Genomic DNA, 15,193 nt, shown 5'->3' on the forward strand with positions numbered 1-15,193 from the left:
CAAACTCCCTCTAAGCATCCTCATCTTTTCCTACCCACGCTGGCAGTCCCCTCTCTGGGATCCCTCAGGACCTAGAGAGGCTAGTCTTCCTTGCCCAACTAACACCTAACTGCTTTGCTTCTTCTTTTTTGTTGTTGTTTTTTGTCCTGTTCCTGTTTGTTTGTGTTGCTGGTGGGGGGCCTCTTGGCCTCTTGGTAGGACGAACTTTTAGATCTTCACTTGCAAAGAAACCTAGAGTATTTGGATCAGCAGGTAGGCCAGAGCTGGTGCGTCCCTCTCCATCCTGATCCATCCTGTTTCCTCTCCTGGCCCCACCTCACCCTGCGCTGTCCTCTGCCCCGCCCACCCACCCCATCCCCCATCCCTCATCCCTCATCCACCACCCTCCATTTTATAATCTTTGTTGGCATGCCCAGGATACAACAAAGTGGCTGGTCTTTTTTATTTTGTTTGTTTGCTCCTACGCCCTTCCTCTTCAGAGCCCTTTAGGGCTGGGGGTGGTGAGGAAGAGAGAGAACCATAAAGGATAACATGAATAATGAATACCACCTCCTGTTTTATAACACCCAGCCCTAGACTAACCCCAGAAGGCAGATGGGAATTTGTATTTTTCCAGGAGTAGAGAAGGGAGCAGCTGTGGCCTGAGCCTTTGCAGAGACAGCCTCAGACCTAGGCATGTGCCCAGTCTGCCCTAGGGATATTCGTTCCTCCGTGTCCAGCCCTGTGGGTAAGACAGAGTAGCAGTGACAGCAGATTTCCTCTCCCTATTGTCCAGAGAGGGTCAGCTCTGCAATTTCCTTTCTGTTATGCCTCAGCTAGATTTTCAAAAAGCATTTGTGCTTATCTATAGCTGATCTTACCAAATTGGAAAGGTCTAGAGAAAGGAGACCAGCCTGGTTAAGTTCACTGCACAGTACTGGCCACTGGACAATGAATGCCTTTGACTACAGCAACTCATAAAGGCCATCTGCTAAGGTTTGTGGAGCTCAAGTCCATATCGGTGGAGGGTGTGACTTAAATCACACTGACTTAAATCTCAGGTCTTTAAAACATTCCAGGAAGGGCGAACTCTATAATATGTCAACTGAGGCCCAGAGAAATTAAGCATCTTGTTTAAGGCAAGTTTGGCAGAAGTAGGTTTGAGACTCAAGGGTCCTGACGCCCAAGGTGCCTCCCTGCCTCTTGTGGCTGAGAAGGTCATGAGACCTACTCTCCTTGTCTTTAGCTCAATTTAACAAGTATTGATGGAACATCTTATCCAGCCAAGCATTCCTTGAGGTCCTTCCTGGTTTGGAGATGGACTTCTTTTCTGGAAACCTATGCCAGAGGCAGGCAAGCCCTGGTAGGTCCTTCTAGAGATACGTCAATTTGCTTAATCTCTCTGCTCAGCACTGACTCAGCACAGCTTGTCAAAGACAGGCCTAACTAAGTTCAGAAAGGGGCATCCCTAGAAGGGATAGCAACTCAAGAAGACTATCTACAAAGTTGAAACTGATGCTGCTGTTCAGTTGTTTTTCAGTCGCGTCCGACTCTTGCTGACCCCAGTTGGGTTTTCTCAGCAAAGATAGTGGAGTGGTTTGCCATTTCCTTCTCCAGCTCATTTTACAGATGAGCAAACTCAGGCAAACAGGGTAAAGTGACTTGCCCAAGGTCACACAGCTAATAAGTGTCTGAGGCTGGATTTGAACTCAGGTCTTCCTGACTCCAGTTCCAGCACTCTATTTGCTATACCACCTAACTGCCCTTACAGAGTTGAAAAGGGGTTGTCAAATCAATAAGCATTTATTAAGTGCCTACGATGTGCCAAGCATTGTGCTAAGCACTAGGAATGAACAGATGAATGAAAACTGTCCCTTCCCTGAATAAGCTTAAATTCTAATGGGGGGGGCAACATGAAAACAACTATGTACAAACAAGATATAGACAGAATAAATTGGAGATCATCTCAGAGGGAAGGCACCAGCATTAAGGGGGGATCAGGTAAATTTGCTTGAAGAAGGTGGGATTTTAGTTAAGATTTAAAGGGTTTCACCTGAGACTTGAAGGCTTGTGAGCTGGTTGATGGAGGAAGTTCCTCCACCAATGAAATCGCAGAACCCTCACATATTGATGTGCATCTGCTCTGTGCCCCTCGTGGGCTCAGGCACTCTGGGAATAACGAAGGACCCAGAAGACTTCGTCCTTGCTCCTCAGGAGCTCACATTCCTATATCCACATCAGTGAAAGGAGCTGGGCCATGGCCAAATCATTTCCTCTTTCCTGGCTTGTTTCCTTATTTGCAAACTATACATCAGTGGTTTTCAAATTGTTTGGTCTCAGGACCCCTTTATACTCTTTTTCTTTTTCTTTTGTTTTTTTGGTGAAGCAATTGGGGTTAAGTGACTTGTTCAGGGTCACATAGCCAGCCCCTTTATACTCTTAAAAATTATCAAATACCCCCTTCTCCCAAAGAGCTTTTGTTTGTCTGGGTTATGTTTTGATATTTACTGTATTAGAAATTAAAACACCTTAGTGTTATTATGAAAATAATTTTGTCCTTGTGGACACCCTCAAAGAGTCTAGGGTAGGTAGGTTCCCAGACCATACTTTGATTATAACTAGACTAAAGAGATTTCTCTAAGTACTTTCCCAGCTCCAAATCTTTGAATCCCTTAGATAGAATCCCCCAGTCTCCATTCTGATTCCAGCCCCAGAATGCTAAACCTGCATGGGATTCTGTAAGGGCAGAGCATTAGCCCCACTCCTGACCCCAGGTCCTTCTAACATGTGACAACTGGGCTTCTCTCTCCTCTGGCCCTATCCTTTCAGAACCCAGCAAGAGGAGAGTTATGTCCCTTCCTGTAGCACTTCCTGCCCTCGGACAAAGGCTATTCCATCAACCTAGATGCTTCTCAGAAACCGACTTTTCACATGGCTGCCCTGCAGATGAGATAATTGCTTAGAATAATGCTTTACATTCATTGGTATTTCCCAAACTCCATCAGTTAACAAGTATGTTTGGAGCACTTACTATATTTACAAGGCACTGTGTTAGCTAGGATCTTTTAGCAGAGATGTAATGGGGGAAATACTGAGTCAGGGATTGGAAGACCCGGATTCCGATCCTGGCTCGCCACTGCGAAAGTCTCATAAGCTCTCTGGGCCTCAGTTTCCTCATCTGTAAAATAAGGAGCTTGGCCCAGATGACTCCTGATGTTTCTTCTGGGTCTGAATCTCATGATCTCTTTTCTTGCCTCATTTGCCCCTTATATCATCCCTAGAAGAGAGGGAGAGCCAAAGAGGTTCTTACCCCTTAGGAGGGGGAAACAGATACGAAGAGCCTGTGAATTGTCTAATATCATACACAGTGAGTCTGGGCCAGAACTCCTTAGTCTCTTGATGCCCATTCCTAAATCAGCCTTTCTCCTTCAGCTCCAACCCCTTCCTCCCCTGAGGTCAGCCAGAAAGAGAAGTGAGATCAACAGATGCCTGGAAGCACATATACTGGGTGTCTCTGAAGGTACTTTTTGCCACTGAGAGGAGATGGCAGCTTTCCTCCCCTCCTTCCCCTTTCCATCTTTCCCTTGTTCACATATCTATATGTGTACACACAGTGCCTGGCACATTGTAGGTGCTTAATAGAAATCTGTTGATTTATTACTTCATCCAGCTGGGAGAGAAGGGTCAGAAAATCTTTATCCCAGTTGAACTGAAGCATTGACAGGAGGGTTAGCTAGGTGGCCCAGTGGATAGAGTGCTAGGCCTGGACCCAGGAAGACTCATTTTCATGGGTTCAAATCTGGCCTGAGGCACTTACTAGCTGGGTTACCCTGGGCAAGTCACTCAACCCTTTTTGCCTTAGTTTCCTCATCTGTAAAATGAACTGGAGAAGGAAGTGGCAAACCACTCCAGTATCTTTGCCAAGAAAACTCCAAATGAGGTCATGAATCATCAGACACTGCTGAAAAATGTTAAACAACATCACCCTCACTTACTTCTCCCACATTTCCACAAACACATCTGGCCAGGAGAGGTGAGGGGCAGAGTTGAGTGAAAGGCCTTATATGAGGTAAGTCAATGTGGCCATTAGCACAGTCTTGGAGAAGAAAAGGAAGTTCCAGGGCTAATGGTTTTTAAGACTAGTGCAAACATTTGTCTTTGCATTTCTGCTTGCTCAGCTGAAAGGCAGCTACAACTCCTCCAGACACTGGAATGGGAACTGATAGCCACATGTGTGTTTGGGTAGAGCTAAAGGGTGTGTGAAGAGGAGGCATAAATCTCTTAAATAAGAAGACTTCTCCATGACTACAGTCCCACCACCAGCCCTAGCTATGTGATTCCATGGAAAGAACACTGTATTTGGAGTCAGGACCTGGGCTCAAAGCCCAGCTTGGCCACCAACTAGTTGTGTGACCTTGGGAAAACCTCTTCACCTGCTTCTCCTTACCCGTCTACCTCCTAGCCGCCTCTCCGACCTGCTCCCCTCTTCCCCTCCCTACAAAGCTCCTCTGTCTTTTGCTCTCTTCTCCTTTGGAATGATTGAGTTAAAGGGACACAGTCAAAGACATTTCCTACCCTATTGGTTGTCTGATGTTCCTGCTCTGAAAACAGGCAGAGGGCATCCATGTGCTTTTCTTACCATTAAAAAAAAATTTGGCATTTCCCCCTTTTGTGTCCCTAATGCCCCTTGAAATTTAGAGATCTAGTAGGTTAAAAAAAAAAATCAGAGTCCTGCCTACAGTTTCTTCTTCATAGCAACAGAATGCCATTTAATTGCAGACTCATTTCCCAATCCTGTTCCGTGTTATTTTGTGTCTCCTCACACTTAGCCATGACACGGCGGGCCAGACAGGATGACGCTCCAAGGCCCAGAGCCGCATTCTCATCAGCCTCTGTTGTCCCTTTAACATAGCTTGCTTGTTTGTTCTGCAGCTTCATCCAAGCTTTCCCTGGATGCAACAGTAACGGCCCAGCTCTGGAAACTGATTAGCAATGTCCTTTTACTGTAGAGTCAGCGGAGGTGGGGTGGGATCTCGAAAGAAAGCTCCGGGCACCAGTTTGCGGAAGGTCCACCTGTCTGTCCAGCGGGGCTATGGTTTATGGCTTTTCCCTTTTTTGGTTTAGTTCAAGATTTCAGGAGAGCAGCCGTTTGGGCAGCGAGCCTGAAGGGATTTGGCCAGATCAGGCCTCTCTTACCTTGCAGAATGCCTACTTGTATTCTTTGAACTGAGCAACTTGCCGAGCTGGAGGAACAGGAACGGGGAAGGGAATGTGGCTTTGGTTAATCTCACTGGGGCCCCTGAAGAGTGGCAGACTGGCAAAGATGTTTGTGGGGTGGGCTTTTTGTTGTTCGCTTGTTTGTTTGTTTAAACCTTGTCTGCACTTCCTCATAGCCCCTGTTGTAGGGGGTAGCTGTGATGTATCTCTTGAGGTGAATTTCAGGAAGAGAAAACACAAAGAGAAGGGAAACATAGGTGAACCCCACCAGGGGGTGTCTAGATGCCCAGAGAGAAAGCTGACAGCTTGCCACTTTTCCCTTTTCCTAAACCAAGCCTAAGGTCACATCAAGTGGCATAGGTTGGGAAACCTGGCAACAAGAACTCTGTGTGTGTGTGTGTGTGTGTGTGTGTGTGTGTGTGTGTGTGTGTATGTGTGTGGTTATGTATGTATGCTTGTGTGCTTGTCTGTCTGAACTGTCCCTTCCTCCCTTTGCTGCAGATGAATGAGAGTGAGACTCTCATCAGTATGGTGAACCGAATGGTGGAAAATTCTTCCCCCAGGGCCCAGCTATTCATGCAAGTAAGACCCCTGCCTAGCAGCATTCACTGCTAATGTCATTTCAGCTGCTTGTGCATGGCAGAACCAACCCATCCAGGAGAAGGGCCCTGTCTGCCCCATGCTCCCATCTACCAAACGTCATCTCCATTGAAATGTGCTCTGCCCTGCTTTCCTTTCTCAACATTATCATGGCTCTGGTGCTCTTCACTTCCATGGGGAACATCAAAGCCCATTTGCCACTCCATCAAAGCCATCCATGCAGCACCTGGCCAATGCCAACATCTCATGCTGCCCTGGGATCATCAGGCCTCTGGGGGTGGGTAGGCATCGTGTTTCATTGCCCAGAACTTGTGTTTTGAAAAATCTGCTCCCTTCTTGACAGGAGCAGATTGGGCTAAGGGTTTGGATAGGACTGTTTGGAGCCATCCCAATGCCAGGAACCTAGGGGAATGATATGGCCTTCTCACCAGGTGGGACTGACTTCCTAGCCACAGAATCCCTTCTGAGCTCTTGTCACTTCTGGGTGTAGGCTGAGCTCTGTCTGGTTCTCTGTCTAGTAGAGTCGGCTCTCGAACATTTTCATCCTACGTTGCTACCATTACTCACCGCAACAGAAGCACCCCCTTCCCCAAACAGTCAGCTTTCAGTCCCTGCTGCCACCCAAGTGAGTCATACAAAGTCATGCCACTCTGAATTCCCTCCATCTCAGCACTGCAGCAGACCTCAAAAGGTGGGGGCAGGGATTACAGGGGGAGGGGCTGAGAGGTGAGTGTGATTAGCATCTCCAAGTCATCCCCAAAATTCACCTGACTTCAGAGAACAAGAGGCAGGGGTGTCCCATCTCAGGGATGGAGACTGAGGTACAGAGCGAGATATCTATCCCAAGTCCTTCAGCCGGTAGAACAGAGCACTGTTCCAGTCCAGATTTTGGAGCCAAAGGCAAAGGTGCTGATGCAAGTTGGCCTTGAACAACAGCTGGATGAAAGCTGGGAGGTCAGCATCCTCACCACCTCCAGCCTTATCATCGCTGCCACAGTAACCGACTTTCTCTCCAACAGGTTCCTTCTTACCCAGAGGTGTTCCGGGATGGCGTCCATACCTTCAAGTTCAATGAGCAAGATACCGATGTAAGAGCAGCTCTCCCTGCCTCCTCTGTCCACTCCAGGCTCTTCCTGCTGTCGTCCCTCATCTGCCCTCTCCATCCATCTCTCTTGCCATTGATTTTCCATCCATTTGACTCACGCCATTTGTCGCAGACACAGCCCACCCAACTTTCTCACCTCATCTAACCCAACTGCTCACTTTTTCTTCCTTTCTTTCTATTCTTATTTGTGTATACACCTCTCTCGGGCTTAGATCCCATCACTGAGTCTTACACAGGTGGAAGAGAGGGTTATCCTTAGGTCCATGGCTCTTCCCTGACTGTGAAAGATAGGATTTGTGGAGGCAGGAGAGGGGAGAGGAGAAATCAATTAGCCAAGATTTGTTGGTCACTTACTCTGTGGTTCCTGCTTTCAAAGAGCTTGTAGTCTTCAAGGGAGGCAGTGTGGTTCAGTGGAAAGAGCATTGACTCTGAAGCCAGAGGACCTGAGTTTAAACCTTTGATGTTTACTACCTGTGTGACCTCAGATGATGAGTCAGTTAACTTCCCAGCACCTCACTTTCCTCATTTATAGCTTGAGAGTGATAGACTAGGTGGAAATGAGAGGCTTTGACTAGATGGCCTCCAGAGCTAGAACTCTGACCCTAGCTGGGAAGACAATACTGCATATGTGGAAAGCTAAATTAGCCTCTAATACAAGAGGCAGCTAGTGATGCAATGACTTGGAGTCAGGAAAATCCGAGTTCTAATCCTGCTTCAGGTGCTTCCTAGCTGTGTGACCCTGGACAAGTCATTTAATCTCTATCTACCTCAGTTTGTTCATCCGTAAATTCAGCATAACAACATCTATTTTGCGGGGTTGTTGTGAGGATCAAATAATATATTTTTTTAAGTATTTAGCACAGTGCCTGGCACATTTTTGTTGCTGTTTAGTCGTTTCAATTGTGCCTGGCTCTTCGTGATCCCATTTGGGGTTTTCTCAGCAAAGATATTACAGTGGTTTGCCAGCTTATTTTACAACTGAGGAAATTGAGGCAAACAGAGTTAAGTGACTTGCCCAGGGTCATACTGTTAGTAACTGTCTGAGGCCAGATTTGAGCTCAGGAAGATGAGTCTTCCTGACTCCGGGCCTGGTATTCTGTCCACTGCACCACCTAGCTGCCTATGCCTGACGCATAGTAGGTACTTCCCTTTCCTTTCCCTTCTCAGTATGTAGTAAATGCCAAATGAAGAGCATTTAAGAGCCCTACAAGGTCACAAGAAGGACAGAGAGGTATGAGCTGGAGTGGTCAGAGGCCTCATGGAAGAAATAGGACCTGAGGGGCAGCTAGGTGGTGCAGTGGATAGAGCACTGGCCCTGAAGTCAGGAGGACCTGAGTTCAAATCCGGCCTCAGACCAAACACTTGACACGTACTAGCTGTGTGACCCTGGGCGAGTCACTTAGCCCCAGTTGCCTAAAAAAAAAAAAAAAATAGGAGCTGAGCTGGACCCCAAACAATGGGTAGGATTTAAATAAGAAAGAAGCAAGGGGGATGTTTTGGTGTGACAGCAGGACCACCTTTAGTCGAATATGCCTCAATAAATTCCCCTTCCCCCACATCACTGGCAGCCTACTTACCAGTGACTGCCTTCAGCTGCCATTAAAATGAGGAGAGAGACTGTAGGGGAGTTGGCCTGGGCTGGGGGGCCTAGAGGCCCCAGGGTATAGCATCATGGGTAAGACTTGAAGTCAGGAGACCTGGGTTTGAATCCTGCTGTTGATAATTCTTTAGAGGATTATGAGGAAAGTTCTTCAAAAACCTTAAAGTCCTATAGGAATGTGAGTTATCCTTGGAAGAAAGGGGAGAGCCAAGTCTAAATTTAGTGGCCCCTTCACTGTGTTGTAATTCCAAAAGATCCTAGGTCTCAGTAATTGTAATCTCTTTGGTTTATCAAATATAATCATTTGATTACAATCATGTGAAGGAAGTAGTGAAGTCTAGACCTAAACATTTATTAATTAGGGGGAATTCCTGGTATAGAAACCTCCCTCTGCCAACAGAGATTAGCAACTCCTCTGTAACAAGAGTTGTACCGGGGCATCGAGAGGGTGGGTGATTTGTCCTTGGCCACACAGTTAATGTGTGGCAGAGAGAGAACCTCAACTCAAGCCTTCTTGACTCCCAGCCTAGCCCTCTATGTTCTCCACTATGCTACCCCTCTGCTGCAAGTGCTATTCCATTTTACAGATGAAGAAACTGGGGATCAGAGAAGTTAAGGAAGTGGTCCAGGATCACAAAGCTAGTAAGAGGCAGAACTAGACCTCAAACCCAAGTCTTCTAGTTCCTGTTCCAGTGCTCTTTCCACTATGCCACTCACTTCAAATTGAGCACCAAGGCATAGTAGAAGGCATTGCTGGGCACAATAAAGTCTCAGTTCCTTGGTTGTTAGGTGACTCACTCAAGGAACATGTTTGTGCCCCCTTTCCCAATGGGATCTTGGGTGGGGTCCCTTCCAGAGTGAAGGGCCCATCCTTCTATTTCCCTGTTGCGTAGGTAATGATAGAGTCCATAGAGTTTTAGAAAGTCCAGCACACTGGGGGACATGGTGGGTCTCAGCAGGATGGTAGTATCTGGTGAAGGAGCCCAGTCAACTCTGCTCCCCAGATCCCATGATTTAAATTGCTCATCTTCCTTTTCTTCTCTCTGTCTTTTTTCTCTGGACCTCAGAAACTTCTGGGTAAACTATGTGAGCAGAACAAGGTGGTGAGAGAGCAGGACCGGCTTGTGCAGCAGCTCCGGGCAGAGAAGGTGAGGGTCCTGACGGTGTCCCAAGATCGATGGAATGGGCCAGAGAGATGGTTTGCCATCTCCATCCATCCATAATAGAGGAATTAATGTTTCTATTATACCTTTAACTGAGCGCTCATCCCCACTGGCCTGGGGAAAACAGGGCGAGTCAAAGCTTTCCTTGAGTAAGCTGGTCAAATCCCTGTCATGGCACCGGCCTCATTGTCCTATGGGAGGGATCCAACACTTCTCATCATCACCCTTCCTCTCCCCATCCACAGGAGAGCCTGGAGAGTGCTCTGATGGGCACCCACCAGGAGATGGAGATGTTTGGGAGCCAGCCCACCTATCCTGAGAAGCTGCTGCATAAAAAGGAATCCTTGCAGAACCAGCTGATCAACATTCGGGTCGAGTTGTCCCAGGCCACTACGGTAACTGGGGGAGGGGAGGAGCGGTTCTCCCCATCGGTTCCCAGAAATTCAGCCTTTCAGCAAACCTACCTGTCCCTGGAGGGGAGTGATGAACAGGGCATCCCCTTCTGGCCTGTGGTAGACGGTAGTCTTGTAAATAAATAACAGGCATATAGCTTATGGACAGTAAAATAGATGAAATTATCCCCTTTGCCACTAACCAGGTAGACTTTGGGACTCATCCTGAGGTGGAATGGGGTTGGACAAGATGAGTGCTGAGGTTACCCCCCTTCTCCCACGTTGGATGGTTCCATGACTCCAGGGAGTGAAACCTCCTCCTGGCTGGGGCACAATTTACTAACAGGCCCTCCTCTTTGTTGCCTTCTCCCTGCCTAGTTTCTTTGCTTTCTAGCCAACTGGAATGAGCAGGCCTGGGGAGGGGGAGGGCACAGAATTAACCTCTTCCTGCCCACCCATGTGCTTGGGCTGAAAGAGAGTTTTAATTTCTTTTTACTTTTAAGCCCTTATTTCCAACTAATATCTAAGGAGTGATTTCTGGTTCTATTGCTAGAGGATGTATATAAGGGGGTTGGGGGAGGGAAAGGAGAAAGGACTCTCCTACCACCTGCCATGATTTAACCAACACTAGGGTTTATGTTTCTTGGGCCCATTTCCTTTTTGCTCTCCGTGTGCCTCCAAGGACTTTCCATGCCCAAAGTGGGCATCCCAGCACCCCCTAGCTTCTCATTTTCACCTCCACCTCTGGACTACCTGGCTCCTGCTTCCCAGGACTCGGGGGAAGGGGGAACTTCATGGTGATGAGACTTTCTCAGCTATCCTCTCCTCCCCACTTGCTACAGGCTTTGACTAACAGCACGATAGAGTATGAAACTCTAGAGGGGGAGGTCTCTGCCCTGCATGATGACCTTTGGGAGCAGCTCAACTTGGACATCCAGGTGAGCAGGGCCCTAGGATAGGTGGGGGGGAAGGGAGGAGGTCTGGCCAGGCCCTCTTCAATCCACGGTAAAAGAGACTTTGTCAGATTTCTCATTTGCCTTAAAGCCCAGGAGGTTAAAGGAAGAGGAAACTTTCTGAGGCAAAGAGAGAAGGCTGAGGGGCAAGATTCTAGTAGGCTTCAAGTCTGGATGGCCCTTAAAGATGACCAGATCTCCATTTCAACAGAGAATAGAGGATGAGAGGCAGGCATTCAGGTTAGAGATAAGACTTCCGGATGCAAGGTTTTTAAAACCTAGGAAAGTAATGGAAGGAACTGTGAAACCTTTCTTGAAGAATTTAAGAACAGAAGAAACATTTATCTGTTTGGTTTCTTTGTAGGCTAGCCTGGAGGCCGGGGGATGAATACCTCTGGCATCTGGTTGCTTTGCAGCACTGTCTGTCTTGCACGAAGGCCTACCTTGTCCTTAGCTAGCTTTGCAAACCATATCTCACCCTCTAACAAACTCTGCCACTCCTCTCCATCTCTCTCTGCTTCCCTGTGGTTCCCCGGGTCCTAATATCCACTCCTACTATGGAGCTGGTTAATTAGGGAGTCAGTGAGTCATGACCTCCTCAGAAGAGCAGGCCTAGAATGCCATAGTGAAGTACACCATAAACACTGAAAATAAAAAATAAAAACCAACCCGCAAACCACCGCTGCATCTCATTCGTGAGCTATTTAAACACTAGCCCTATAGTCTGGGTTAACTCTTCAGTAGGAAGGCAGTGTGGCAGAGGGGGAGGAGCCCTCCACTTGGAGGGAGGAGGACCCGTGATTCGTTCCTGCTCCCGATTCTTAGGAACTTTATCACCCTGAAAGCGAAATGCTGGGTCTCAGATTCTTCATCCGGGCTTAAGCACACTGGCACTACCTACGTCATAGGGCTGTTATGAGAAAAACCTTTTATAAACCTTAAAGCACTATATAAATATAAATTATTAGATTAGATTAGAAGCAGCTGGTAGTACAGTAGATAGAGTGCTGAACCTCAAGTCAAGAAGACCTGAGTTCAAATGTGGCTTTAAACACTTGCAGTTGACCTTGGGCAAGTCACTTAACCTCTGTCTACCTCAGTTTTCCCATCTGTAAAATAAGGATACTAAACATACTCACTTCCCAGGGTTGTGAGGATCAAATGAGATAGTATTTGTAAAGCACTTTACAAACCCTTAAGCACTGAATAAATGCTAACTCTTACTATGAACACTAAAAAAAGTATGCCTGTAATCTCCCAGGATTATTGTAAATATAGGGCTAGAGAAATGTGATCTGCTATTATTATAAGAGGGGAATGTGGGGGAATACAGTGAACTGGAGGTGAGGTCTGAATATTACTCCTGTGGGATTCACTGGCTTACAGACAGGGTGGCATTATGGGAATGGCACTAGATCTGGGGGTCAGAAATCTGGGTTTTAATCTAGGGTCTGTCACTAAGCTAGAAGACCCTGGGTAAGTCATTTCATTTCTTGTGTCTCAGTTTCCTAATTTTAGTTGTGGTGGAATCAGACTAGGCTAGGGAATCCTCAGGTTAGACTCTAGGGCTAAATACCTCAGTCCCAAGTCTGCTCAAAATGTCCACAGTAACATCATCTGAGCCCCTTTTCTTTCATTGATTGTTCAAAGCAACTTTCCCTATAACTCATTAGCTCTGTCTCCTCACTCCCCAATCTCCAGTGTGCTCCAAGTGAGGCTGTTTTATAGAAGATGCTGAGTGGGGAGGCAGCCTGTGGGAAGGATGATGATCCAGCCAAGAGCCACATTGCTGCCCCCACCTTGAGAGTCAGACAGACCCCAAGTATTTGCTAAGGGTTTGCTATATGCCAGGCATTGTGCTTAGAGCTACAGATACACAGAAAGTCATAAATAGTCCCTGCCCTCAAGGTACTTTGATGCTAATATGGGAGAGTACATACAATATGTACTAGGTGGCACAGTGGATAGAGTGCTGGGCCTGGAGTCAGGACATGAGTTCAAATCTAGCCTCAGACATTTATTAACTGTGTGACCCTGGGCAAGTCACTTAACCCTGTTGGCCTCAGTTTCCTCATCTGTAAAATGAGCTGCAGAAGGAAATAGCAAGCCACCCCAATATCTTTGCCAAGAAAACCCCAAATGGAGTCACAAAGAATCAGACACGACTAATCGACTAAACAACAAATTGAAGGAAGTCTCTGGGGGAAGGCATTGCTATGGGTCAGTTGGTATACTAGGAAAATTTTCCTGCAGAAGATGGATTTTGAGCTGAGTCTTAAAGGAAGCCAGGGAGGTAAGGAGACATTGTGGGCATAGCCAGGCATGGGGGACAATCAGTACAAAGACATGAAGTCAAAAGATGGAACCCTGTGTGCAAAGTGAAGTTGGACCATGGAGTAAGTGGAGAGGAGCAAAGTACAAGAAAACTGGAGATTATGGAGAAATGTAAATAAAGCCAAATAGAGGATTTGGTATTTGACCCTGGAGAGTCAGAAGGCTCCTGCCTGCTCCCAGGCCTAGGCTTAGGGACTGAAAGGAGAAGGGGATGATCAAGGGATCTTAGATGAGTTGACTGGAGGCTGGGACTGGAGAGCTGAGGAAGGACGGGAATGTTGGATGAGGGAGACTCACAGCTGGCTGCTTTGCCTTTATGTCCGTGGCTTTTTCAGAATGAGGTCCTTAATCGGCAAATTCAAAAGGAGATCTGGAGGATCCAGGATGTGATGGAGGGCCTTCGGAAGAACAACCCGTCCCGGGGCACAGATACCGCCAAGCACCGAGGTGGGCACACATCCCCTCGGCTGCCTGGCCTGACCCTAACCCTTGGCATCCCCCAGCTTGAACATCGTCTTTATGGTGCCCTTGACATAGGACCTCCTGGTTTTTCACAGGTCATTTGGGACCAGTGCCTTCTAAGGGCCCTGGAGCTATCCCCTTTTCCCTAGAGTTGAATAATCTCCCCCAAACAGGTGCAGGACACTGCCAGATGGCCCAAGCAGAATATCTAAGTGTTCAGGCTCCCACAATTCCTTCTCCTCCCACTGAAAAAAATGCAAAAAGTACAAGTTTCCCCCTCTGGTTCATTTCTTACCCTATCCCAGTGGATTCTTGGGCTAGGTTTTTTGCTTTTTTGTTTTTGTTTTTTAGTCATTCCTGGGACAGCACTGTTCCCTCCGTGACCCTGGCTCACTGTATTGACCCTTCCACTATTCTCAAGTTATTCTTTAGGAGAGACAGGCATACCTATCCCTTTAGATACTCCAAGCACTGGCTTTGGGCCCACGTGTCCAGCCTTTTTACAACAGCTCCGTCTCACCTCCTCCAATTCTTACCTCTTTCCTCTTCTCTTCTCCCAAGGAGGGCTTGGCCCTTCAGCCACCTTCAGCTCCAATAGCCCTGCAAGCCCCCTCAGCTCAGCCAGCCTCACCAGCCCCCTGAGCCCATTCTCGATGGTGTCTGGCTCCCAGGGGTCTCCCACTAAGCCCGGGCCTCATGAGGTAAGGAAAAAAAAATGGAATCTCAGCATTTGGGGAGGGAAGGGGGAGGGAGGAGAGGAAATCTTCAAGCTGCATAAATTGCCATCTGTTCTAACTCCTCTTAAGCATTTAGACGTATTCCTTTAAACCTCTTTAAAGTTGTTTCTCCTTGCCATACTCCCATGCTAGCCCCACCTATCCTGTGTTCTTTCCTCTGTATTTCAACTTCACCTTTCTTAATCTTCCATCCATTACTCAGATCCCTTCCTAGGGAGAGCACTTTCCTGATGGCTTTGAGTTCTATGGTACTCCTGAGCACCAACTTGAGAAGCAAAGCATGCTGGTACCTTGGTACCTTGACCAGAATTGAGATCCAGAGCTTCTGTGGGTGAGAGGGTCTAGGAAGCTGTGATGTGATCAGTCAGCACCTCTTGCCTTCCTTGGCACTCTGGTTGGTAGTCACTGGAGGGTTACAAAAAAATAAAACACCCTGGGGACAATTGAAAGATGAAGATTTAAAACCCAAGAAGCAATCAGAGAACGGTATAAGCTGGACTTAATTAAGTGTGAGGCTGCATATGCATGCTTGGGAGGGAGAAGAGGGGAAAGAGCTATCTGGACAGGAGGTGTCAGAGAAGGTTCATGGAGGACGTGGAGGAGATGGACAGCCAGGACTTGGAAAGGCAGAGGAGCAAAGGGAAGACGTTC

General features: G+C 47.4%; 1 protein-coding gene across 10 annotated transcripts in view; it reads left to right on the top strand.

The window, feature by feature from the left end:
• PLEKHA6 (pleckstrin homology domain containing A6) overlaps positions 1 to 15,193 on the top strand; it is a 220,694-nt gene that overhangs the window by 187,094 nt on the left and 18,407 nt on the right. For 7 of the 10 annotated variants that reach the window (XM_027871058.1, XM_027871065.1, XM_027871066.1 and 4 more), the window contains 7 exons: positions 5,698 to 5,778; positions 6,816 to 6,884; positions 9,569 to 9,649; positions 9,910 to 10,059; positions 10,899 to 10,994; positions 13,679 to 13,790; positions 14,367 to 14,506. In XM_027871058.1, coding sequence (XP_027726859.1) covers positions 5,698 to 5,778; positions 6,816 to 6,884; positions 9,569 to 9,649; positions 9,910 to 10,059; positions 10,899 to 10,994; positions 13,679 to 13,790; positions 14,367 to 14,506 — 729 coding nt within the window. The remainder of the gene's footprint in view (positions 1 to 5,697; positions 5,779 to 6,815; positions 6,885 to 9,568; positions 9,650 to 9,909; positions 10,060 to 10,898; positions 10,995 to 13,678; positions 13,791 to 14,366; positions 14,507 to 15,193) is intronic. The other 3 variants (XM_027871059.1, XM_027871060.1, XM_027871062.1) reach the window with 1 other exon arrangement.

The sequence above is a fragment of the Vombatus ursinus genome, unplaced genomic scaffold (assembly GCF_900497805.2).
Source record: "Vombatus ursinus unplaced genomic scaffold, bare-nosed wombat genome assembly UNPS02014798.1, whole genome shotgun sequence".
Taxonomy (NCBI): Eukaryota; Metazoa; Chordata; class Mammalia; order Diprotodontia; family Vombatidae; genus Vombatus; species Vombatus ursinus.